This window comes from Emys orbicularis, chromosome 4 (assembly GCF_028017835.1).
Source record: "Emys orbicularis isolate rEmyOrb1 chromosome 4, rEmyOrb1.hap1, whole genome shotgun sequence".
NCBI lineage: Eukaryota > Metazoa > Chordata > Testudines > Emydidae > Emys > Emys orbicularis.
Window position 1 is genome coordinate 75,808,874 of NC_088686.1, and position 17,343 is coordinate 75,826,216.

General features: G+C 44.2%; 1 protein-coding gene across 5 annotated transcripts in view; it reads left to right on the forward strand.

The window, feature by feature from the left end:
* AMBRA1 (autophagy and beclin 1 regulator 1) overlaps positions 1–17,343 on the forward strand; it is a 162,295-nt gene that overhangs the window by 117,283 nt on the left and 27,669 nt on the right. For all 5 annotated transcript variants that reach the window (XM_065402400.1, XM_065402401.1, XM_065402402.1 and 2 more), the window contains one exon: positions 698–837. In XM_065402400.1, coding sequence (XP_065258472.1) covers positions 698–837 — 140 coding nt within the window. The remainder of the gene's footprint in view (positions 1–697; positions 838–17,343) is intronic.

Sequence of the window (17,343 nt, forward strand, 5' to 3'; positions counted from 1 at the left end):
AAACTGAATTCAGAGGGTGTATGTCACTTCTGTGCTTGTGCGTCTCCTCGGTAAACTCTGGACTCAGCATTTCCTTCAATGCTCTGCAGCCTGGGAGGGGGAAGTTAACCAGTTGCTAAAGGCAATTCAGGAAACAATTAACATGGATTAGATCCCATATCATTTGTAGATGGGGCTCAGGTTTGTTTAATAGCTAAGCCATGCATGTAGCTGTTGGGCCATTGCTGGTGGAAGCCTGTACATTTCCTGGCTGACACAGTTCCCCTAGTTGTGTGATGGTGAGAGCATGAAGATGGAAAGTGGGGCTAATAAAGGGCCAGAAAATTCCAAGTTGTGCTGCTGTCCAGCTTGATGTGAATATACCATCAGCTCCCAGCTTTCTTATTAATTAGTGCAAGTGAAGGGACTCTGCAGCTGTGTAGCCCACTATCCAAGTGAAGATCTAATGATGGAACAGCTGTCCTGCTCCACAGCTATCTGCTGAGTGCTCTGTTAAACATTTGTGGATGTATGTATATGTTTCTATCAGATGCTTACTCTCCCTGACAGGTTAGTTGTTTCTTGGAACAGCCTGTAAATAAGTGACTAACCTCCCTGCCCAGCTGTGCTGCCACAGGGAATTCAAGTGTTTGAGCCTCCTTGGCAACCCTGATTTTTATTGCTCTTTCAAATAATCCATTTCTGTGACTTTTTTCAGAGAGTTTTCAACGTCCTGTACCCGATGCCTGCTGACCAGAGGAGACACGTCAGCATAAACTCTGCTCGCTGGCTACCTGAGCCAGGCCTGGGATTGGCATATGGCACTAACAAGGGGGACCTGGTGATTTGCCGACCAGAGTAAGTGGCATGGCTTAGAACCTGAGAGAAACCTTAACCATTCTGCTTTTTATGGGGAATCAGGCCAGGGTGGCTTCTCCTCACGTAGGGCTGTGTTGTGGGCAAGGAGTCTGACTCTGGTGGTTGGTTTATTTATTTATTTATTTTGAGCAGTTGTAAAGTTTACTTCAGTCTTTGAAAATTAAAGTAACAGTGTTTCTGCCCTGATGATGAAACCTGTGAGGCAGAGTGGGGACGGGATATCTCACATATCTTCTTTCTGCTTGCTATAGTCTTCACAATCCTTCCAGATGCTCTAGTGCTCATATATGCCCAAACATCTTTGAATCTCCCTGGAATAGTCAATGTGAGATTATATTAACCAGAACATTTTGTATGGGCTGTTAGAACAATTCAGTGAATTGTTGTGGCTCTAGCATGAAAAGCCACTGGTCTGATCCAGTCTGGCAGTTCTATTTATTATTTATACAGCACCGTAAGTGTGCATGTCACTTTGTAGATTTGCAAGTAGACACAATCTAATTTAGAAATTATACAACATAGGAAGAGATAATGACAGGCAAAGGAGTTCCTGGTAGTGGACTGCTTACACACTTCTCTTGTGATATGAGAGGTTCATCAAGGGGACTTAGGAACTAAATGTTATGGCTGAGATCCCTTCCTCCACTGGCTAGTCCACGTGTTCTTTGTAGCTCCTTTTGAAATGCAGGACACTTCTTATGTATTTCTGCATTAGTGATTTCCGGTTGGTGAGCTGCCTTTGGTCCCTGAACTGTGCCCTTGTTTGGGGTTATGTTTCACTTGCTGAGATACCTGGGGAGTGAAGTTGCTCTCTTTCTTTCTGTAGAAGGTGCAGCTGTAATCCTGCAGCAGATGAGCTCATTGGAATACTAGAGCATGGAAGCAATTTCCTTCTGCTCTGCATGCGATTGAGCATGTGGTACTTGTAAAGTGTTATATGGTCAGCATAAAACTCATTGAATTAGGGCAAATACAGACTATTTTGATAATTACTAATTCAGCAGAGAGCCATGGGGGAAACTGCAACCAGAGCTTGAATTGAGCCAGTATGCAGTGGTACAGCATACCAGCACCTCTTTCAAACTACTTGCTGATTCTCCAGAATCTCAGCTTTCATTAAGGCCTTATCTACATGGGGAGATTCACTGGTTTAGCTATTGTGGAGTAAACTACCCCGGAATAGTTCCCCATATGGAGGCTCCACTGTGGAATGAGAGTGATTTAATTCTGGAATAAGTACTGTGCTCACAAAGTGGAGTCATTATTCCAGAATAAAATCACTTGGTAAGGCAACTCCCATCTTTTCATGTGCTGTAATATATATACTGTTTACTGTGTTTTTCACGCTATACATCTGATGAAGTGGGTTTTAGCCCATGAAAGCTTATGCCCAAATAAATTGGTTATTATCTAAGGTGCCACAAGGATGTCTCATTTTTATTCTGGAGTAGACCATCTACATGGGGGAATTATTCCAGAATAGCCATGCTGGTCAATGTCCCCCGTGTAGACAAGACCGAAGAAAAATGTCTATAGTTACGGTTTCTGAGGCTTGGTCTACACTTACCCCCCAAGTCGAAGTAAGGTACGCAAATAGCTGAATTCGACATACCTTACTTCGAGCTTACCGCGGTTCAGACGCGGTCCACACGCGGCAGGCAGGCTCCCCCCCGTCGACTCCGCGGTACTCCTCTCGTCTAGCTGGAGTACCGCAGTCGACGGCGAGCACTTCCTGGTTCGATTTATCGCGTCCACACCAGACGCGATAAATCGAACCCGGAACTTCGATTGCCAGCCGTCGAACTACCGCGGTAGTGTAGACATACCCTGAGAGATCCTCAAGTGTGGACAGTGTAACCAATGTAGCAAAGTCTGAGTTTGCAACAGTCTAGGACAATAGCTCTGAGAGATGTGAACTGCACCATTCATTACACTGGGTGCTGACTCACATGCCCAGCGATAATACTTTAAATGTCAAACATTCTGAACTATTTTACTGCTATCAAAGCAAGTAAGAAAGCAGTGGGAAGATGATATTGTGAAGATCTGCACAATAGACTATAAATGAAACCACAAGCGGGTGGACTTGGGGGAGAGTTGCCACTTTTAGCTCCCCGTCAATAAAGACCCAAGCCCAAGGAGTTTAGCAGAGCATCTGAGCCCCACTTAAGGGGACCAAAACCTAGTGGAGCTTTCAAGCCCCAGTGAAGGGAAGCCAAACTGAGGAACCAACTAGTTTATTTGACTATATTTGGGTTGGGGGGGAGAGACAAAATCCAAGGAGCCCAGTAGTGCCCTGAGAGCACGTCTACTTTTAGTAGCATCTTGTAGATGGGATTTATTTTGTGGGCACAGCTTGGAAGGGTACTCCTACAATTTTTAATCCTAACCCCCACCAATTGCAAATATTCCCTCCATTGTATGCCAAGGAGACAAACGACTTTGATTAGCACAACTGGGATCTGGCCCTATCTACCCAGCATCTGGTCCAAAGTTGAATGAAATGGAAAACATTCTGCTTTAAGCAGCACAGGAGCCCCCTGGACAGAGAGGAAAAGGGCAATGATCTGGGTGGCCTCTGATCCGTCTCCATATGTGTGAGACGGAAAGGCATAAATTGTTTACATAGCACCTGTTAAGGCTGATTCCCCACTCTGGCACTTCGAGTGCAGAAGGTGGGGCCTACAAGGATTCTAAAAATTAATACTGGCCATTCCAGGCTTGTATTAAACTCCCAAGGTTACAGCTTTTCTCTGACCTTGGATGGGTAGATGCTACCACCACCCAAGAGCAAAACCCCTTTGAGGAACCAGGAAAGCGCACTTGGGAATTCCTTCCTGTGGGGTACCCTCAAGCCCCAGCCCCCCTCCATCCCCGGGGAAGAGCTGAGAAAGAAAACGAAGGAAATCCGCTGTTGCCACCAGCTAATTAAACAACATATGCACAAACCTCTTAGGACACAAAAATCCAATCCTGTTCTTAAAAAAGGTAAATTTTATTAAAACAAAAAGTAAGAAAATACATCTGGAAACTCAGGCTATTGCTAGATTTAAAAAGAGCAAATACAAGGATTAAGCATTAAGAATAGTTTCTTGAGGTCCAGTTTAAAGGTTACAAGCAAAACTAAAGCACCTGGGGTTAGCACAGAGGAGTCCACAAGCCATAAAGAGAGAAACCTAATCACGTCTTCCTAGACATTCCCTAATCTACTTACATATCTGGGGTTTCAAAGGAGTAGTTTCTAGGTATGATCTGATGATTTTTCATACCTGGCCCAAAGCTTCTTACAGCATTGCTGCTCTGTTCCCTCTCTCCGGAAGACAACAACAGACAGACAAAAGGGGAGTCTTGTTTTAATTTCAAAAAGTTCTAGCCTTCCCATTGGCTCTTTGGCCAGGTGCCCACTCACTTCCTTTTACCTATGCATCGCAGTGACTCTTAACGCTTTACAGGTAAAGCAAGTAGAGAACAGCTACTAAGAGGGATTTTATAGCTAGCTGGCTGGCTGGGTGTCCATAAAAGGGAGCTACCCCTCCCCCGTTCATTTATCACAGCACCATTGATCCTCTCTGTACTGAATAGATGACGGAAGACTGACTGTTCATTTGGGGCAGAGACCTACTATCTAAGATAGACCCCACAGACGTGCACACAGTCTTTCATCCCTGTCTTTCATCATGAGTGGGGAGACAATGGGAAGGGAGTCCAGCTCTTGGAGGTAGTCATTTGCAAAGAAAGCGGGTGGTACAAGCAATTTATTTCTCATTTCTTGGTGCAGGTGAGTGTTTTTGCTCTGTTTTGTTCATAAATTAGCAGATACCACAGTGGAACTAGAATGCTTCATAGGGAGATGGTTGGTGGAAAGTGAGTTTTGAGGGAGAATACTTAAGGCACAGGTAGAGGCAGACGTTTCCTTCAAGGGGGTAACGTGAAAAAGGCATTCCCAGAGGAACAGGCAGAGTATGGTGCATGAGGGAGGAGTGGATGGGAATGAGAGTGGAGATATAGGCAGTACTATTAGCCCATGTAGAGTGCAATGTCCTCAGAGAAAACTCCTGGTGACTGCCCTCCAGTGTAGATAAGAACAGGAATCACTGTTTAAACAAGTGAGGCTGTCTAATTGCAATGTAGAGACCAGACCCATCAGCAGTGTTACTGTGCAGCAGGAGGAACTTTCCCTAGGGGGAGCACTGGCATTTCTGTAGTTGTCCCAACCCCCAGTTGACACTCACCATATCAGCTCCTCATAATCTTTCCACCCCCTCATGTCCAATCAAGATCTTTTCCATTCATCAGAAATGACCTGCAGTCCCATCTTATGAAACATTCATGGCCTTCCAGAGCCTGTGTGTGTGAACACTAGCTGGCAGGCAGAGGCAGCTGTGCTGCCCAGTGCCCACTTTGGCTTCTCCTGGAGAAGGCTGTGCAGCAGGGTAAGCTAAGCACGATTCTCTGTGTTCTTCCATTCTCAATCTCCCCCTCCAGGAACAGGTTCAGGTGGGACTTACTGCCCAGATCTTTTGGAAACACTGATTCCAAAACCTCAACATGCTTTGAACATGGCTACGGGTAATTCCAAAACTAAGAGCTGCAAAGGCCTTTTCCAGGGCCAGCTGTGCAGTGCAGGCAGAGCTGAGGAATCATTCCTTCTGCAGATAGGGAGCCTCTGGTAACAAATTAAAATACCACCTGAAGATACAGTATGTCTTGGTTCTGAGACACAGACTTTCCAGTGGAATCCTCTTATAGGGAAGTAGGTAGAGTGTCCCAGATTAATCAAGTGCTGTGCTGTGCACTTATTGCAATTCTCTTTGTAGTGAAACTGTTCTGTGAAAATTGACTTCACTATACAAGGCTTCCATGCTTTATCACTGAGACTGCCTGTGCCAGTCCAGTTTCTTCTTGAGAACTGCATATCATCTAAACTAGCCATGGGGGCAGCATGCCTTCATCCAGTTATTAGTGCTGGTAGAGAGATGGCAATCTATCCCGTTGTCTACATCCGTCATGTCTCTGTGCTGGCTGATCCCATTTATCAGCCTGTTCACTTACTAGCAGAGATGCCTCCCAGCAACATAAGCCCTGATGCATAGTTTGCCTTTTAAGAGTAACCTCAGTGGTTGCAGGGTGAATGAAGAGGGAAAGAGAAGCCTCTGTGTTCTCCTTCCTGTGTAATTGAAGTATGTTAGATGGTATCTTGTCCCAGGCACTCAGGGTATATCTTCATTGCAGACTTGACTCAAGCGATTGAGTTAACATGACATTGTCATCATTGACATGATAAGTTTTCAAATATGTAAAAGGTTGTTACAAGGAGGAGGAAGAAAAATGGTTTTTCTTAACCTCTGAGGATAGGACAAAAAGCAATGGGCTTAAATTGCAGCAAGGGAGGTTTAAGTTGGATATTAGAAAAAACTTCCTAACTGTCAAGGTGGTTAAGCACTGCAATAAATTGCCTAGGGAGGTTGTGGAATCTCCATCATTGGAGATTTTTAAGAGCAGGTTAGACAAACACCTGTCAGGGATTGTCTAGATAATTAGTCCTGCCATGAGTGCATGGGACTAGACTAGATGACCTCTTGAGGTCCCTTCCAGTTCTATGATTCTATGATTGGCACCTGGTTCTGAGCAGCCACACTGCAAAGTCATGCCCAAGTTACCGTGTCATCAGTGATGCTGTACTCCCCATGTGTGTTGCGAGGACTCCTGTGGGAATATCTTAAGGTTCTTTATGCTGCAGTAAGATGAGATGCTCTGATTCTTTCCCAGTGAATTGTGGGAGAATTTGTCTGTCCTTCTGGACACATAGGGGAATTGTGGGAAAGTATTGGAGAACTATCCGCACTTAAGTGATTTCGCCTGTGTCAACGCTGTAATGTGGGCAGGTTACGAGCCTGAGTGAAAACCTATATCCCCAGCCGTGTCAGCTAGCCCAAATTGAAAGCACCACCAAACTCAGGTGAGAGGGTTTTGTGTGTGGATGGGAGGGGGGCTAGGGGCACTGCTCAAGTTAACTCTACAGTGAAGACATACCCTCAGAGGCTGTCCCCTTTAGGTTAGGCGTTCCTGTTGTCCCAGACATTTTGCGAGTGGAAATTCGACTAAATTGTTTTTAAATTGACAATGGAAGCCCGTGTTTCCTGAGAGCTCCATGCTGTGCTCTGAGACCTAGTCATTGTGGACACAGCAGCATCTCAAGGTATGTCTACGCTGCAATTAAAAACCCGCAGTGGGTCAGCTGACTCAGGCTCGCAGGCTCAGGGACTGTTTAATTGCAGTGTAGATGTTTGGGGTCAGGCTGGAGCCTGAGTTCTGGGACCCTCCCCCCTTGCAGAGTCCCAGAGCCCTGGTTCCAGCCCAAGCCCAAATGTCTGCACCGCAATTAAACAGCCCCTTAGCTGGAGCCCCGTGAGCCCAACTCAGCTGACGAGGACAAGCCGCTGGTTTTTAATTCCAGTGTAGATATACTTTCAGTGGCAAAATGGGGATTGGGTTTGAACCAGTGTCTCCCTTCTGACATCATGCTTCCCGAGAGCTGAGATTGGATCTGGTGTCAGTTGAAAGATGTCATTTAGAAGGACAAAGCTCTGGCCTCACAACACTGCTTAGCTCATCTGTATCACTGCCACATGCTGGTTTTGAGTATCAGTTTATTTAACACTTGTCTCTGTGTGTCGCATATGAATGGGTGGGTTCCTTCCTTCTGTCCCCCAGGACATGCTAAAGTACTGACTAATGTGACACTAGTAGTTTGCTGCTAGAGAGCTCGGATCATGTGTCTGGATTTCATTGCGGAAGTATATGGACAGCTGAGCAGTCTAGTCTGTATAAGGTAAATCAGCCTACCTGAGTGGGCATAGTTTTATAAAGTTCAACCTCTTTTTTGACAAACTTTTAGCTTTTCTTCAGGTCAAGTAAAGTTGATATTAATAAAGCTTAAGACAGCCCTTTGCTCAGGAATAGCCTTTCACCCCATTAGATTATACAGACCTCTTAGTTTCCCAGTCTTTACCAGTAAAAATCCCCTTATATTTTTAAAAGTGCTAAAAGGATGAAATATGATTGGAAGTATAAGTAATGTAAAAAGTCCTCCAGCTAATAGGTTTAAAAAAAAATTCTGCTAAATGTGTATCTCATGCCTAAAACTCAAAAGGCCACAAACCGTTTGTATCCTGTAACTCAGGGGTTCTCAACCTTTGTCTTTCTGAGGCCCCGCCCCAACATGCTATAAAAACTCCACGGCCCACCTGTGTCATAACAACTGTTTTTCTGCATATAAAAGCCAGGGCTGGCATTGGGGGTAGCAAGCAGGGCAGTTGCCTGAGGCACCATGCCACAGGGGCCCCCGCAAAGCTACATTTCTTAGGCTTCAGCTTCAGCCCCGAGCAGTGCTCAGAGCCCTGGGCTTCAGCCAATGCAGTGGGACTTTAGCTTTCTGCCCTGGGCCCAAGCAAGTCTAATGCTGGCCCTGCTTGGCAGACCCCCTGAAACCTGCTCATGGCCCCCCAGGGGGCCCCGGACCCCTAGTTGAGAACCACTGCTGTAATTGGTACCCCATAGGAGAGGGCCCAGAATCACATCTGTGCAGTCGTCTGCTGATGCCACATCTCCAGAACATCAGTTGCGGTTTGTGACAGAAATGTCAGTAAGTCAGTACTTTTCAAACTACCAAAATCGTTCAGCTGGCCAACCTCTCAACCCAGATTGAGCCATGTATCAGGGTGCAAGATTTGTAATCCCCTGATTTGCTTGAAGACCTCAGGGGAGGTGCCACTGGGTGAAGCCAACTGAAATCACAACCATAAAAATCCATGTAAGCAGGGAGGCAAATGAAATCCTCTGGGCCACTACCCATACCAAAAAGGGCTGCTGCCCCTCCTTTCCCAAGGAAAGAGGAGACCAAGACAACTGCAGGCTGTGTCAGCCAAGTGCCTGAGAAAACCTACCTGCCAGTGTAAGGTACTAAGACCAAAAACAACCACACCTGGTCTCCTGAAGTGCAGTTCCTTGGCTCTGAAGTTCCCAAAACCAACAAGCCAGAGAATCAGTTTTTTTCTCTGAATAACCATCTTCCTTTTAAATAATGTTTCTCCTTTTGTAATTTACTTGTGAAAAAGTACATGCTGCTTATACCTCTAAAGTAAATACTACCTGAAATCACTCAGGTCACCCTGGGCTGTGTAACACAATCTGCCTCAAGAGGAAAGTTATGGTTGTTAATCATTCGATATTATAAAAAAAAATTAGTTAACTGCAAAAGTCGTTCAGTAAGTACGCAGTTTGAAGGAGTCAGTGTATTATAGGCTAGCAACCAAACTACATCCATGCCTCCCTAACTTTCCAGGCTTAAGTATGTACAAAAATTAATTGTGTTATGTTAACTCCATAATTTAGGCCTTAATTGTGTTCATCCACAATATTTAATAATTTAGTCAATTGTTAATTTTATTCCATATTACCAATTTAATTTATTAAATCAAATTCCGATTTTAATTGAATTGTTTTATTCAAACAGTTGAATAAAAATATAATTATTTTAAGTAAAAGATTAAGTTTAAGTAAGCTTTTTATTAATTTAGAATAGACCCCATAAATCATAAACTTAATTCTTCTTTCAAAAAAAAAAAAAAGGAATCAGAAAATCCTAACCCAGGTTAAAGGTCAAAGATCAAAAAAGTAATTTAAAAATATTTCATAGCTATTTTCTCTGTCTTTATATTAAAACCTTTATGTATGGCATCTGGTGTATCAACTCATTGGGCCTTTGCGGTAACCTCTTTGCAGTTCAGGTGCCAGTTTTCAGTTCAGGTGGCAGTGTTTGTATCCAAGCTGGTAGAAATATATGTTGAGTAAGATTTGCGTGAGACACCATATCCGATAAGTCATTAAAATCCAAGTATATCACATCTACCTTTCCTTTCATTCACTAATTTTGTAATTCAGTCAAGAAAAGCAATGGTTTATCTGGCAAGAAATTCTCTCTAACCCCCAAAATATTGCTTATTGCTCATTCTTCTGTTCCCTTCTGGATATTCAATTAATTATTATTCTGTCTGTTTTATATAGGGGCAGGAAGGGAGGGGGTTAGGCTGAGGAGAGACAGTAATTGCCAAATTAAATTGGCCTTCTCTCTTTGAAGATCAGTGCTACATTTGTTTTCTGTGGTCTTCTGGTACCTCCCCAGTTTTATGTAACTTGTCAAAAATAGTCATCAGTTGCACGGAAGTTGATCTGGTAATTTTCTTACCATCTTGGAGTGCACATTGTACAACCATCTTATTCTATTCTATGTAGGTTCTTATACCATACTCATCACTGTAGTATCTGAGTGTCTTCCACTACTGCATTAAAGTGACATGACTAACATCTGTGTCATTCTGTCCCCAGGGGGAGAGGTACATACAGTGGAATCTCTTGTTTGGGTAGGATTCTGTTTTGTTTAATAGACATGTTGCTATGTATTTATGTTAAAGAAGCCACGGTCAAAGAAGTGAATGAGAATGGATGTCTGCCCTCTGACCAGCAGCAGATTATCCATCAGTGCCAATAAACAGTTTCAGATCTGGCCTGAATCCAGATTGTTCTGGGTTTAGAATATTAATTTGTTAGATGAGTTTGTAGTAGGCCTTTGGCTAGTTTCTCTGAGCTTGCTCAGACGTGTGGGGTTTGACACTGATCAGTAGTTGGCTAGAACTGATGTATCCAAGGTGGGTTTCTTCGGTGTTGAACGGTTATGTATTTGAAGGAGGAAAGAGAGATGCCTTCTGACTGAAACAGCCCGTGCCTCAGAGGAATGATGCCCGTTGCACGTGACGCTTTTGCAAGCCTGGAAGGGCATGGGTGGGATTCACAGGACTTGGGACAAGACTTCTTTAGGGTGTTCAGAACTTGTTGGTGAGTGAACGCAGTGAACCCTGGAAATGGAGGCATGCTGGCAGTCAGTGGGTAAAGGCAGAAAGGATCCATGTTTTTGAGAGAGCTTCCCAAAGGTTTGTGATCTGTTCAGCGACGTAGGATGAGAGTTCTTCCCTGCACTTGGTGCTCCGTTCTAGACACTCGGGATTGAAAAGTGGTTTATCATGCTGGATAGCTCCTGGGGGTGGGATTTGGCAGCTTCCGTGAGGACTGATAGAAATGCTCTCTTGGCCTGTAGTATGGCCTCAGCATAGGCTTGGAGGAATTCATTGTTTCATCCTGTCTGTATCAGCTTTGTTTACTGGCATCACCGCTTGGGTTTCCACCCCTCTCTTCATCCTGTGCAGAGTTTAGAAAACCAAGGAGCTCTCTGGAAGTGATGGGAAGGAAGGATCCTTTGGGGGCCAGCCTATCAATGGCTGAGTCTAGTGAAAACGATTCACCAGGACCTCGGTTCGTCGTTGTTTGGTTGGGTCACTGTTGTCCTTTAGAAGACATTTGGAATGTGTTGGAGTCCATGAGTCTGCATGGTTGAATTGGGATTGTGGGTCTCTCTTGTTGCCTGAGAGCTGGAAGAACTTTGGCCATGGCCTTAATGAAGCGATGGTCTGTCCCAGACAATGGCTTGGGTTGCAATGTTCTCAAACTAGACAGGCCAAAGATCAGGTCCAGGGTGTGACCAGCTGTTATATGTAACGCGTTCATTTTCACAGAAATGACCTGTGAAAGTCCTACAGCGGCAAATGAGAAAATGAGTTTTTGAGCTTTTGTATCTGTGGCCTTGTTGGTGGGTGTTGAAATCTCCAAGGATGACAACGTCTCTCAAACGGGCTCCATTTTTTCCAAATGTTCTCTTACCTGCCTTTTGTCAAGAACACTTTTTAGAAATTTTCTTGCTCCTAATTGGTTTAAACTTCCATTGATTTTCTTTTTTGAATGCAAATTTCAAAAAACAGTTCAGGATCTCATCCACTTGACTCATCATTAGTTTCATCCCTGATAATTTTAGAAAACCCCTTATTTTCCCCATTTGACAGCACTAACTCATTCTGCTTTGTTGCAGCATTCACCTTTTCCCTGCAAGCCTTAACTGACTGTCCTTGTTTGGTTGCTTCCTCCACCATTTGCAGTACAGTTTTTTTTATCTTCTGAACTTTGATGCAGTCCATTATGGAGCCATCTTCCCAGTTCCTTGCCTGCTGTTTTTTTGACAGAGGGATTATAGTGGTTTGTCAAAGTATTGTAGTGAGCTTGGGTAGATCCCACAATAGCCAAGGTTGAGTTCCTGCTTCTCTTTTACCTGCTCTCTCTTTCAATTGTTCATAACTTTCAGATATTCTTATGGATTGAAATGTTCCATGTTTGATCTCAATCCAAATATTAACTTTTATGGAAAGTAATTGGTGGAGCATTTTTTTTTCCATTATTCGAACAGGAAAAAAATATATGCTGCTACTCCCCCTCATTCTCCGTATATTCCAATTAGAAGTTTTTTTACTTAGCTAATTTCAAAGCTGCTGAGACTAGAAATATATCAAACTTGTCTTGGTTTGTGGATCTCTCTGAGACTTCAGGCAAGCCAAGATTTTGATTCTGTAACTGGTGAATGTTTAAGATTTGGCAGCTTCATGCATGCTCACTAGAATGCTCTATCTGAAAGCTTTTGTTATGCTTTCTAGCCTTAAATGTTCAGAACTTTAGAAGCAACTTCCTCCCAATTGAAGCCGTTTTCCCCATTTGTCTTGATTAATCCTCCATAAGATCTACAAAACAAGCCTACTTTGAACTGATTATACATTAACTGCTGCTAAACCATTGTAAGTGTTTAAAGTAGATTAAACAGCTTACTTGGCTCTAAGCCCTTATTGCAGTTTAAGATGTTTAATTTCTTAGAGGGTTTAAGCAGTTTGAACTGCCCTAAAGATTTTAAGCATCTTAAGTAGTTTAAGCCACTATAAGACCTGCCAGGACATAAACATCTTATTAAGAGAACATAAGGGATCAAAGCAGCTTGAGCAGTGTTAGTCTTAAGTCCATGATCCAGTTGAAGCCACACTAAGTCCATAGAGTGGTTTAAGCACTTTATTCTTCTTATGAAACTTGATTTAAGGAGATCTCAAACCAAATAGGTCTAGTTCAAGGAACTTACAAACTCCACATTGCAGATAGCTTCCATGGAGAGAAATTGACAGTGGAGCTTATAAACTCCCTACCTTAAATAGCTTCACTTTTGTGTAGGGGAGGTTTGGGGGTTGGTCTGCAGGAATTACCGTATATACTCGATCATAAGCCGACCCCCCCACCCCCAATAAGTAAAAATGGAAAATTTTTATAACGCGTTCATAAGCCGACCCTATAATTCAGGGGTCAGCAAACTTTGGCTCTCGGGCCATCAGGATAAGCCGCTGGTGGGCCGAGATGGTTTGTTTACCTCAAGCGTCCGCAGGCACGGAGGTAAACCTAAGTAAACAAAGTGTCCTGGCGCGCCAGCTGCTTACCCTGACGGGCCGGGACAGCAACTGGTGGGGAAACTTTTGGGGGGGAGAAGCTGGGAGTCAGGGGAGTAACCCCTGTGACCACCCCCCACATGACCCTAGCCCGGGACCCCCACACTCTCCCCATCCCATCCCTTCCCACCTTATCTCTGGATGTCTCTGGCCTGGCTGGAGCTGCTCCGGCAGGCTAGGCAGCGCGGCCGCAGCCTGCTCCAGTGGGCCGGGCGGCATGGCTGCAGCGTGTTCCAGTGAGCCAGGCCAGGCGGCACGGCTGCAGCCTTCTCTGGGGGGCGGGGCTGGGCGGCACAGCCACACCCTGCTCTGGGGGGCGGGGTCAAGCGGCACGGCTGCAGCCTGCCAGCACCGGAGCTGCAGCTGCTTCGGAGGCTGGGGGGAGAGCAGCGTGGCCAGAAGCGGAGAGACTCTAGCCCCGCCTCTTCCCTTCTGGCTGTGCTGCCTCTCCTTGCTCCCTCTGTTGGGGGGATGGGCTGTGTCCCACCTCTCCCTCTCTATGTCCGTTCATAAGCCGACCCCCTTCTCTGGTGCTTCCCTTTTCTACTAAAAAAAATTCGGCTTATGAACGAGTATATACGGTAAATGAAAAAAGCTCCTCAGCACTAGAGTATTGTTATGGGTGAGGCATCAGACTGTGAAAATTCAGGAAATTCCCTAAGTAAAGACTACTTCTGCTGTGTTTCCTCAGCCCCATCCATGTAGGTGATATATTCTGTTCTGTCCTTTTCTGGTGCAGGTAAACAAAGAGTAATAGATTCATGGTATTAAACTATCCCATAAACATTCATGATGTGCAAGAGCCCTGTCATTATTGGAATAAACTTAACTTTAGAATTTCCTGTCTTGATTGCCTCAACTCTCACTGTTGCATTTAATTAAAGCCTCAGGGTGTCACTCCAACTGGGGTGTAGCTTGTCTGTGGCTGGAAGTCTAGTGACAGCATGTCTGAGACAGGAATCCAAATTCAGGACACGGAAGGGGCCCTTGTCGCTCTCTGGGGGCCCTGGAATACTTCCTTCTGTCTGATGCTTAGAATAGCATGGATGAGCTCTGGAGGGAGCTGCACCTAACCCTCTTGATTGTAAGGAGAGTCACCACAAGCAAAAGAAGATGGTGAGGTCATGGGGGCTCTCCATGAGAGAGAGAATCCTCTGCCTGTGTTCTCAGCATAGAGGAAAGCATGGTTCTGCTCTGTAGCTTCTCTGTCCCACAGGCTGTGCATGAGGCACTCTCCCAGTCAGAGCACTCCTAGTCATGCTCCAAGACAGCCTTGCTGGCACTCTTGCATGCTACACTCCCCGCTTTGTCTGTCACTATACCAGTGCTTAATCTGTATTTTCAGTAATTGCTGGGAACCCTAGGAAAGTTTGGTTCTTAATTTAGATTCTTCATCCCAGGAAGTTCAGAGATGAATTCCGCTTGCAGTCCATTTCCTCTCACAGTGTATCTTTCATGCCAATTGTCAAGGCTGCTTCCCCACTTTGAACTTTAGGGTACAAATGTGGGGGCCTGCATGAAAACTTCTAAGCTTAACTACCAGCTTAGATCTGGTCCGCTGCCACCATCCCAAAGCTAATTCCCTTCCCTGGGTAGCCTTGAGAGACCTTCACCAATTCCCTGGTGAATACAGATCCAACCCCCTTGGATCTGAAAACAAGGAAAAATCAATCAGGTTCTTAAAAAGAAGGCTTTTAATTAAAGAAAAAGGTAAAAATCATCTCTGTAAAATCAGGATGGAAAATAACTTTACAGGGTAATCAAACTTAAAGAGCTCAGAGGATCCCCCTCTAGCCTCAGGTTCAAAGTACAGCAAACAGAGATAAACACTCTAGTAAAAGGTACATTTACAAGTTGAGAAAACAAAGTAAAACTAACACGCCTTGCCTGGCTGTTTACTTACAAGTTTGAAATATGAGAGACTTGTTTAGAAAGATGTGGAGAACCTGGATTGATGTCTGGTCCCTCTCAGTCCCAAGAGCGAACAACCCCCAAACCAAAGAGCACAAACAAAAGCCTTCCCCCCCCCAAGATTTGAAAGTATCTTGTCCCCTTATTGGTCCTTTGGGTCAGGTGTCAGCCAGGTTACCCGAGCTTCTTAACCCTTTACAGGTAAAAGGATTTTGGAGTCTCTGGCCAGGAGGGATTTTATAGTACTGTACACAGGAGAGCTGTTACCCTTCCCTTTATAGTTATGACACCAGTCATAAGCCAGTACACCTATCATACGTTGCCTATAGGAGATTAAGGCTGCATAAAGATTTTGGGGCCTGTAAACCTCCTGAGTCTTAGTCACGGTAACCTAGTAAACGAGCTGGAACCATTCCACTTGTGTGTCTTGTGTGTGATTTTAAAGTCTGTCTCTTTAATGAGATCCTTCATATAGCCTGGCTGGCAGATGCAACATCCTAGCTAAAGAAGAGTGACCATGCTGCCCTGGGAAAGAGACTGACTAATGTGAGTCTTTGTTGACAAAGCTGGCTTCTTTTTCCATGCCTACAAGCCACTGGATAAGAGACCGTTTGGATGCCTAGTGGTCGGCAGAAGGGGCTCATGTAATACCATGCCTGCTATAAGACAGGAAAATGTCACCAGCCATCCATGCCTCCAGATTTATAATGCTGACTTTAGTCAAGTGGCATGGTTTTGAACAGAGTCCAGTCCAATCCACTTATATTCTTAGCTTGCATGTTTGTGCGGTCAGTTACTACTGGGTCAATCGTGTTATGAGTTGAGTTGGCCTCTTCCCTAAAGCAGGCATGGGGCTACTGGCTGCACTGGGCTCTGCGTTCCTTCTACCCAACCACATAGTGATCAGACTGGAGTTTCTGCACTTCAGGGAAAGCAGCAGGATGCCCTTTTCTGCACCACACCAAGCTACACCAATGTGTTGAGTTCTTTGGGATGTGGGGTTTGGAGGAAAAGGAGCTGCTGGCAGTGTAGGAGCTTGCACTGTAACAAGTGCACCTGCTACCCAGTCAACCAAAAGGTGGCCTTCCCCTGGCAACCCTAATTGGGGTGAACAGGTAAACTTCAGAGCTAGCATGGTCACTGAAATACAAATGGATTTTAAATCTCAAACTGAAAACCTCACTTTCCACATGAGTTACCTTGTTAGAAATCCTCTTATGTTGCCTCCAAAATTCTTACCCATGTTAGCCATGTGGGCTCCACCACAGGGACTCGTACCAAAAATATATCCATATTAGGGCTGTCAAGCGATTAAAAAAATTAATTGTGATTAATCGCACTGTTAAGCAATAATAGAATACCATTTATTTAAATATTTTTGATGTTTTCTACATTTTCAAATATATTGATTTCAATTACAACACAGAATACAAAGTGTACAGTGCTCACTTTATATTTATTTTTTATTATGAGTATCTGCAATGTAGAAAAACAAAATAAATAGTATTTTTCAATTCAACTAATACAAGTACTGTAGTGCAATCTCTTTATCATGAAAGTTGAACTTACAAAAGTAGAATTATGTACAAAAAATGCATTCAAAAATAAAACAATGTAAAATTTTAGAGCCTGCAAGTCCACTCAGTCCTACTTCTTGTTCAGCCAATCACTCAGACAAGTTTGTTTACATTTGCAGGAGATAATGCTGCCCGCTTCTTGTTTACAATGTCACCTGAAAATGAGAACAGACATTCTCATAGAACTGTTGAAGCCGGCATTGCAAGATATTTACGTGCCAGATGTACTAAAGAATCATATGTCCCTTCATGCTTCAACAACCATTCCAGTGGACATGCATCCATGCTGATGACGGGTTCTGCTTGATAACAATCCAAAGCAGTGCTGACCGACACACATTCATTTTCATTATCTGAGTCAGATGCCACAAGCAGAAGGTTGATTTTCTTTTTTGGTGGTTCATGTTTTGTAGTTTCTGCATAGGAGTGTTGCTCTGAAAGCATGCTCCATACCTCATCTGTCTCAGATTTTGGAAGGCACTTCAGATTCTTAAACCTTGGGTCAAGTGCTGTAGCTATCTTTAGAAATCTCCCATTTGTACCTTCTTTGCATTATTTCAAATCTGCAGTGAACG